Genomic DNA, 8,918 nt, shown 5'->3' with positions numbered 1-8,918 from the left:
ATCGCCGCCTGGTTTTTCTCAATATCGAATACTGGCGTCTGTGCTGCTATGGCCACTACCTAGTTTTGAAGGCCAACTACCTGGCTTTCAAAGCCAGCTTTCTGGCCACTAGCAATGCAAGGTCCTGCCGGCGTAACGCGTGAGAGAATGGACGCCATCAATGACAAAGCAAGGCTAGCAAACGTACAATGATCAAAGTGGTCAAGCTGAGGCGCCTGACGCGAGGTTTGACGCCGGCCTCGGCAACTTCGACAGCTTCCTGCAGGTTCTCAACATTAGGATGCTGCTCCTCATGGACATCAGACTGCATTTTGAGAGTAAGTCAGGGTACAAGAATACAAATGCGTACGAAGTCAAGAATCACCGGTCTAGCACTGTTGTCTTCATCAACAACATCGTACTGATTGCTGAGGCGATCATCTACAGTGTTCTTGATAACAAAATGTGAAAAATAGCTATCCAATGAGCTTTGATGGCTCACCATCAGGCTCTCACGTTGGCTCGGCTTTACCCTCGGGTAAGGGTGGAAGCGAAGCAAGTAAAAGTCCTGTAGCTGGGCAACCTCATGTTGCTCGTCGAAGACTGGCTCATTACAAGGGAGAACGAAGGGAAAGGATGTCGTGTATCCTGCGAGAAGACATTAGGGTTTTAAATACCAACGAGAGCTCGAAGGAAGGAAAGCGAAAATAAATAAATTGAGAGACGGGGACTAGAATTCAGGACCCCAAATTCGCAATTCCGACAGGGTTGAGTTAATATCCCCAATTCACAATCTCGACAGGGCTGAGTCAGTGCCGAATACCTGGTGAGCGCCTATCCCAGTGTGGCACTTGTGAATCTCGAGATATTTTGCTTCCGCGGAAGCAATTCTCTTTAACATCTTCATGGGCGACCCCAATCCAGAACAGGCCATCGATAGGGCAAAACGAAAGACACAAGACGGCGAGGAGGGACAGCATCACCATGATTGGGTCCCAGATTGCTCCGTCAAACCTACGGACCACGTCGAAGGAAGCAACATGCATGACACTCAACGTGTCGGATGCCTGTATGTTCGAGTTTCATGATAGGATTCGGCGACCTGTTCGACCTTTTATGTGCTGCTTAGAGCGTCATAAGAATGCTGCACAAGCCGACCCGTCCCTGCCCTGGAAAAGAGTCAGTACACACGAGGCTCGAGTGCGTGGACTCTGGAACTCTCTGTTGTATGTTACACATTATATCTCCAACAATGGGCTGATAAACCATCCTGAGCAACTGCATCCCCTGGACATTCCAAAAAAAACCGCAATAGCGAGCTACTCCCTCAGTGAGTACAGCGTGACATGTTGGTATGACAAGCGGCGTGACACAAAAAGGGGCGTCACGCTAATTCGCGTGCACGAGCCAAGGCAAGTTCGCAACCGCCACCATAACACATGAAAGCGACTCAGCAGTGTGCTCTCAAGCTCGCAAGATGTCTCAAGCAGCATTGGTATGAGTCAAGATGGTGACTGTGGCTGCATCAAAACCGCCCAAAACTCTCAACTGACGCAACAGCCTCCATCAACATCGACAGGTGGCCACCACTGCCACTCCAGTAGTAATATGCCCCAGAAAACAAAGCATGGTTGGAGTGAACAAGACACTCACCAGTGACTATAATTCGGCTCAGTGCCCCCCACATGCATCGTAAGCTGCCTCAAATCCCCACAAATTCCGTGCATCCAGATGGAAGAATGTCAAACCGAATGATCCAACATAAGAAGAAATACTGTCAAGATGCAGAAACCATGAAGATACCCAGCACCGTTGTTGGCGGGAGAACAGCGATTTTTCACCGTCGTGTCGTCCAGTTCTTGCCTTTGCCAATGCAGAAATCGGCAATGCTGAGCTGTGACCAAGCTAACATGAAGTGCGACCAAGCTGTCTTGCATGCCCTCGTAGGCGACACAATTCATCATAGGCGACTCCAATTTGCGAGGGATCCATGGGTGCGACAATGGGTATCGAAGCCGTTTCCACCGTTCTTCAAGATCAACAATTCGAGAAATTTGATTGCGAGGAGCCCTCTTGCGTTACGCTTGAGTGGTTAAAGTTGAGCTATCTGGTTTTCAGTTTTGAAGGACGATCGCGGCGGTTGGTGGGCGATTTGTGGGCGCCAGCTTTTTGTTTGGTCCACAAGCTTGAAATCAAAGTGACTTTGGACCCTAGTGTCAGGGTGGTCGCAACTCCGCTCGCTAATTCAAGCCAAACTTCTTCTGCAACTCTCCCTGGTGTTTCGGCCCAAAGGATCGATTTTTTCTCCTCAGGCGAGAAAACTTAATATATCGCGTTTTGGCCACCTCACCTGCAACAATGTTGGACAATAGTTGACTACAATAGAAAGGCCATGGCTCACCAACCTTTGGAGTCTTGGATCTCGTACTACTGATTACTCGCCAAATTCCACCGACCTACTGTCGGGCAGTCGGCTGCTTAGTATTTTTTGGCGGTTTCGATTAGCACTTGGGTCCTGATTCCAGAAGCACCACCGTCCGGATCTCGTAGTATTGCTCGAGCTCAACTGCATCGTCTATAGGAAATGACACTTCCCAGCTAAAGCAAGTCCCCATTTCTCCTGTACGGCGCTCGCTCAGTTCTTTTCAGGACGGGTGTGTACATCCCCTAGGTACCTCGTTCGTACGCGATGAACTCGTGCATCAACAGACTGAGGAGACCAAACTTCATCGGTATCGCACTCGGAGATTTTTTCACGTCATTTTTTTCCGGCGGCATCTCCCTTGTCTGACACCTTTGCGATTGTGTGAACTGGGAATATTAGTGCGTTTCGGTCAGTTAATAACACCCATTTTTGTTCTCGACAACCTTCGCTGATACCGTTGCTCTTCATTCAAATTGTAGGGCATAGTAGTCGTCCTATTTGATCCCATATGCCAGTGTCTTTCCGCATTCTAGGTATGAACGAGTAACTGAGTAAGGGTCCGATTCATAGTACTGAAACTGCAACTCCAGGATCATAACGTTCTGGTCATTTTATCGTTGCATCAAGGAAGTACAGGATTCATAGAGCTATGTTCGAGTAGACAAAGAAGAAGTATGAACCGATTGAAGTCGAGTAATTCGTTTCTTATTGCTCAGGCGTGCCTTCTAAATCAGAGAGCGATCTTCCCCTCCCATCTTTCCCTCCCATTTGGGGCACTCGCTGCTGCGACACTTGTAAATTTCGCATTCAACTTATTGGCTTTTGAACACTGATTTGTGTCATATCGCTGATAAGCGCATCCCTCACTATAGCGGGATGGATTGACAAATACGGTCCTCTGATCATCGTTCGGTTAGGAATTGAGAAGGTCATTTTTATCGGTCGTAGGCTCGACATTTTGTCGCAGGCCGCCATGATTATGATAGAGAACTCACAGCTGACCATCCTTACAGGATTGTTACCGGAGAAATATATAACGGCAAAACGACTATTGCCTTTTCACCGTTTTAGGACAGGTTCCGTCGGATGCGTAGGTCAGTAGTCCGCGATATTTACTTTCCCTCGTTTATATTACTTTTCAACGTGATGCACAACACTTCATTCACGTTTACAGCCTAAAGTAGTTGAGGCCTATCACCCCTTGCAGATGTCACGCACAAAGAACACAGTTCTCGCATTCTCGATGATTCGTACACGTCCAGAACCATGCGACAACGTAAGCGTGATCTTTTTTTGCTTGCAGGTGGTTTGAAGTTACGAAAAGGGATGGATGTGCACTCCCTTCTCGATCTTCACTTCCGTGTCCGAGCCATTCCGCAGCAGGGGGACGTGGACGTTGGCCCTTCGTTCGTGAAATATATGCTATGAAATCTTCGTTTGGTTTTGTGCCTACATTTCACAATATTCACATCACCGAACAATTCACGACGTGATTTGGGCGAGTGATCTTGACAGCTTATCGCACGAATCATGATATAGTCCATCAGGAAAACTATGTATTCCAGCTGGGACCCACGTGTACGGTGACCACTGGTAAGCATCGTGCCTCAAGATACTAAGGATTTGACGGTCACTGCCTTAGGTCGATCTCTCGCGAGTGGTAATTGGTTGCACGTTCTGCATACTACATATTGGTCACTACTCCAGATCACTTGGCCACTTTGAAATACCTAGCTCAAGTCTGTCTCAACTCTCAATGTATAACCCCAATTTACAACAATCAGTCATTTGAAAATGTTATGCAGTTGAACAATCGAAATTGATGGAGAATGAGCGAGATCAGGGTTAAGACGTGATAAAGCCGTCGGTCTGTCGCCGGCCAATTCACTAGGTGGCCTAGGAGACTACTTCGTTACATTGTGTGACTAGCTGTGCGAGTGAAGGTCGAATGAGTGTTATCCGAGAGTAACTCTGAGTAGAAACAACTGTGAAATACAACGCGCATTTAATTATGACGCCGAATTGTGGAGTGTGAATTTGAATATCTTCACATCAAGACCGGCATCCACTCCAGCGGTATCCAGATCAAAGTATGTAGCTGAGGTGAAAGCGTGCGGAACTTCCTCCACAACAAAGTTCTTTTACTAGGTGACTTGAATATTATATTCACCGCACGACAAAGGTCGAGGACTGCTCACCAGCCTCTGTCACAAAATACGCAAGCGTTTGCTCATTTCTGACTGTTAACGCCACCACTGCCATTCGAGCACTCTCGAAGGAAAGTGCAAGGCGCAATGTTGCGACCAGAGGTGGGACCAGAATCGGATCAAATACCTGGCTAGATTAGTGACAACCACGAAGCGGCAAATTTGAGCCTTACTATATCAGCACCAATCACAACGCCCACGCTCGCTTTGGATAGAAATGCTGTCATCATGCTCTCACTGCATGGCAGGGAAAGGGCATCGAACCAGTCAAGAGTGGAGAAGGTGATATTTGGGTGATTTGATGACTGATCTACGCGACAGTAAGCAAAACACGGTCTGAGTTGATCGAGACAAACGAGACAGAATACAAAATGAGACTGAAAGGGTACAAGGCAGAGCACATCAATTTGATTTACCCGAAGAGCTACAAGGATGAACGTTAACTGGGATAACTCACTGCAACGAAGTTGGACATTGTCGCGACACCTTGAAAGCACTCCGGCATTTACATCAGTCAACAGTACTGCAGGCAATGGCTGACGATGTGATTCATGACGCTCGTTAAATTTCTGTTGTATTGTCGCCACAATAATTCCAAGAAAACCGGACCCACAACCAAGCTCGAAGACCGTTTGATCACGAATCGTCTCTGGTTGCATGAAGAAATATGAAGGCCAGTCAAGGAATGGCACGGTGTGTCTACCGTACCGGCATTCGCAATGAGATAACTGGCAAGGACGAAACTTGCACACCAGGTCCTAAGCCCTGTCGTTCCGCTCTCGATGGTGGTACGAGACTCGAGTAGTGTGATGGTTTCGTGGCTGCTTCGATCGGTACAACCAAGTGAACTTAAAGGCTTCCAGTAATATGTCATGTACGAGTCCGGTGGGGGACCACTAGGATCGCTGTGCAGTGAGGACACAAAATGGAGATGATTAGAAGTACCTTCTCATGGCAAATAAACCTACGTCGAACCCGACATAAGGGACAAATAACGGTCATAAATTCGTGTGTCGATCTCGCCGTCCTTTATGTGTAATTGTGAATGAGTTGCCTTGCGCGTGGGACTGTAGCGTAGCTGACCTCTTCGTCTTTGTCCATTCGTTCCAGGTGTTCAATTGACCACTTCCAAAATGATCGCTGGTATCTCCCGGAGGGTGGATACTGCTCCAGGTGCGGAGCGAGCAAAACCTGGTGTAAAAGAAAAGTGTGTACCTCAGTAAATGAATATTGAACAGGAAATTTAAGGTGAAGTGGAGGAATCAATGCAGAATATCCCTTCAGTAAAGCTAATAGCTCGTTGTTATTTCCATAGCATACATCGTTGGTGAATGTCATGGTCATCTTCAATAATGCCCATCAAGCAGGCTGCACATCACTATCAGAGGCCTGCCCTAGAGTGTTCACGTGATGCCGACCAGAAATGCCTCAAAATTTTTGCGCGTTCTGCGCCCAAATGTTCACTCGTTTGCGTATATCAGCTTCATCATCTCAGCGCACCTTGCGTTTACCATCTGCTCACAGATGTCCACGTAGAACATTCTTCCAGTCTTTCGTCGCAAGAAAGGATGAATTTTTTGAGGCAGACGAGGAAGATGATGCCCTTGGTGAAGCTATCCTAGAGGGCCTCAATCTACCAAACGATGCCGAAACCCCACAAACTCCTTCATATGAGAACTGGATAGCAGGTGCCGGTCGCAAGTACCGTGATCCCGCCCCACGAAATTGGCTCAGCCCTGGAACGGTATGCTCAGGATAGTACCACAATGATGATTATGCTCACTACTTTTCAGCCTTTTCCTCTTAACGAATCATTCCGTCCCCCTCCACCTGTCTCGGATGCTTTACGCACTCAAATCTATTTTTCTTATATGGCTGATCCCGAGGCTAATTCGGTGCGTGCTCTGGCTGCCAGACACCACCTCAGTATCAAACGTATCGATGCCATTCTACGATTGAAAGGTTTAGAAGAATCGTGGAAAAAGGTGAGAACTCGTTATTTCTTTCCTTTCTCAAGAACGTGATGAGCAACGTGAATTCGATTAGTCTTATAGACACATACATGGTTAAATCTACGCACCTTACTGATCTGCATCTTCCTTCTACTGCCGCTTAATATTCAAATATACTGACTAATCTTATACTTTTCTTAGGTAAATTGCAACTGCTCACAATGTGGAATTGTTGACTGATTCCCCACCGAAAATTCTATTATGACGTGCAGGATGTGAGCACTATTTCCCTTGCCTTGAAAATACATTATTATTCGTGCAATTCAAACGCCTTACATCGTCTGGCACTGGTTCCACATTTCGACCCTATCTGAACCTATATGTTGCTCCTCTTGTGACATTAACGCTCACACACCTTGCAGGGTAAACCCATACAGACAGGTTTTGTGCAAGGCATGGAAAGTATCCTTGGCGTGCCTCAAACCAAGATTTTTACCACCCTTGATGAGTCGAAGCCTGTGCCCGTACAGTACGATACCAACCAGCAGGGGGCTAAAATACATAGCGATAGATACGACGCAGTGGAGGCCGATCGAGAAGACGAAGAAGCCGGTGGCTTCGACTGGGCGCGACAAAGGTACCAGCGGATGTTTTGGGAGACTGTGCCCGAGGGCAAGGTTTGTTGATTATTTCTTTCGATGTACAAGTGAACTAATTTATCTACTAGGACCCAATCATGCCAGGCATTTTGGATGCCGCGACAAAATCAGCCGCTGCTACCTCTGAGAACAAGACAAAGACGAATATTGTCGAACGTCCTGGACGCCCAACAATCAAATTCATTGATGTTGGCAACATGTTCATAGATCTCAAAGAGCAGGAGCGTCGTGCCAAGGAGAGCGAGCGCAGGGCGACGGTTCGATCACGAAGAAAAGATCGTCAATGGATGGCCAACTGACGTGGGGATATCGTCCTCTTTTCATTGTTGTGTTCGGAGTCAGATCGTGCTTACCGTAGGGCATTCGTTTCTTATATATACAACCAATAATATAGTGCGACTGTCGGGATCTGTATATGCTACTCGTCCACTTTTGCACATTGCCATTTCAATGGATGGTTTACAGTTTATGATAAATTGTCACATCAGATTGCCAGCTGAGTCAAGGTCATCAATATTTAATACTTGTGTGTGATAGCCCTTATGCCGCATCATCATCACCGTAGTGATCGCACTGGTTAGCGCTACTGACCCGCAGTCGAAGTAAACGGTCTATCGATCGACAAGTGCATTACTCGCACGGATTGCAGCGCCGTGTTACAACTGCATAATGGCTGCAAAAATGTATGTATGAGTAATAGAACCAAGTACATTGGAGATGTCGAAAATGAAGGCATGTATGTACTGAAGTCGACACGCTTTAAGCTTGATTGAGGTAGTCCGTAAGTCCCCTCGCCGGGTAGATCTTTATCCTTTCAATGTTTCATAAGCCTGTTGTGCAGCCGCGTCCTGAGCAGCACTTCTGGTGGGGGCAGAAGCGTGGCCGTAATTTACATCGTCAACTTATAGTATGTTAGCATCTGCATCCTCGACTCCTCTAGCAAGCGAACGCACTGTAGATAGTCGCATACCACATTGTAGCATTGGGAGGGCCTTGTGAATAGACCTCCCACTTGACATGTTCAGGTGCAGAGGGACCGTACCTCTTCTGAAATTCGTTGTTCAACCTCGTACGGGGGTCTGGAGGTCAATGAGTGGACACATCCTGCACGTCGAACAGATGAGTGGAAGACATACGGTCATTGTCAGACATCGCTGCTGGAATTTGGGTACGAGTATTTCCAGTGGAAACTAGACGAGAGGATTCCTCAAGGCAACGATCACGACAGGCGCCAGGTCAGTGCGATTCGGTGTTCATGCACATGCCCGGTCCTGTCAATATTTCCCACACCCCACATACGAATCGTGTTGCAATTTTGATGTTGCAATCTCGAGACGATTCAGTACGTGCTCTTCAAGTTCAAGTTGGGCTTCGCGATGTGCGAATAATGTATGGTGAGCCACGGTAGTCAGTTGTAGTCCGCCGTTCATCATTGGCTCTGTCGAGTCCAGAATAATTTCCTCCCTGCAAGGTTTGGAAGGTATAACTGTGTCATCTGCCTTCGAGGCACTATCATAACCTTAGGCTACTCACCCCGCAAGCAAATCACACATGGGACTCCGGCTTGGTGCAAGCTTCCATTTAGCTGCAGGCCTAGATGTCGATAAGTTAGAACAAGCGGGCTCGAGGGGCGCATGGTTTTGAGTATGCGGTAGGTTGTGAGGTGGATCGGGTGTCTTCGAACTTCGGAATCGCG

The 8,918-nt window shown here is 47.4% G+C and overlaps 4 protein-coding genes across 4 annotated transcripts; 1 reads left to right on the top strand and 3 right to left on the bottom strand.

Moving 5' to 3' along the window:
- On the bottom strand, positions 1 to 965 carry DFJ58DRAFT_917629 (uncharacterized protein; the record flags this gene model as incomplete). Its single annotated transcript, XM_041395539.1, has 4 exons — positions 1 to 304; positions 350 to 430; positions 482 to 627; positions 803 to 965. The coding sequence occupies 4 exons, from the start codon at positions 963 to 965 to the stop codon at positions 158 to 160; spliced, it is 537 nt and encodes a 178-aa protein (XP_041237135.1). The 3' UTR covers positions 1 to 157.
- Positions 966 to 4,081: 3,116 nt separating this feature from the next.
- On the bottom strand, positions 4,082 to 5,949 carry DFJ58DRAFT_818280 (uncharacterized protein; the record flags this gene model as incomplete). Its single annotated transcript, XM_041391851.1, has 7 exons — positions 4,082 to 4,523; positions 4,603 to 4,738; positions 4,785 to 4,921; positions 5,069 to 5,260; positions 5,320 to 5,516; positions 5,580 to 5,638; positions 5,695 to 5,949. 7 exons carry the CDS (start codon positions 5,947 to 5,949, stop codon positions 4,414 to 4,416), a joined length of 1,086 nt encoding a protein of 361 aa, XP_041237134.1. The 3' UTR covers positions 4,082 to 4,413.
- Positions 5,950 to 6,066: 117 nt separating this feature from the next.
- DFJ58DRAFT_818274 (eukaryotic mitochondrial regulator protein-domain-containing protein) lies at positions 6,067 to 7,698 on the top strand (the record flags this gene model as incomplete). Its single annotated transcript, XM_041391850.1, is given in 5 exon segments — positions 6,067 to 6,355; positions 6,405 to 6,597; positions 6,610 to 6,611; positions 6,986 to 7,240; positions 7,291 to 7,698. Coding segments are annotated over 5 exon segments (970 nt in total), but the record flags the coding sequence as incomplete, so codon positions are not given.
- A 127-nt stretch (positions 7,699 to 7,825) lies between these two features.
- Positions 7,826 to 8,790, bottom strand: DFJ58DRAFT_170796 (uncharacterized protein). The gene is made up of 3 exons (XM_041379013.1): positions 8,359 to 8,790; positions 8,176 to 8,301; positions 7,826 to 8,123 (listed from the first exon to the last, which is right to left on the bottom strand). Exons 1-3 carry the CDS (start codon positions 8,372 to 8,374, stop codon positions 8,029 to 8,031), a joined length of 237 nt encoding a protein of 78 aa, XP_041237132.1. The 5' UTR covers positions 8,375 to 8,790; the 3' UTR covers positions 7,826 to 8,028.
- Between the last annotated feature and the right edge of the window lie 128 nt (positions 8,791 to 8,918).

This window comes from Suillus subalutaceus (assembly GCF_016647625.1).
Source record: "Suillus subalutaceus strain FC151 chromosome Unknown DFJ58scaffold_191, whole genome shotgun sequence".
Lineage (NCBI taxonomy): Eukaryota > Fungi > Basidiomycota > Agaricomycetes > Boletales > Suillaceae > Suillus > Suillus subalutaceus.
Note: the sequence above shows the minus strand (reverse complement) of the source record. Positions and strands in the feature narration are given on the sequence as shown.

Bases quoted from the DNA above. Each gene is read 5' to 3' on its own strand.
- DFJ58DRAFT_170796 (XM_041379013.1), bottom strand. The intron at 8,124-8,175 runs GTGCGTTCGCTT...ACATACTATAAG, and splicing joins GTGGTATGCGACTATCTACA to TTGACGATGTAAATTACGGC.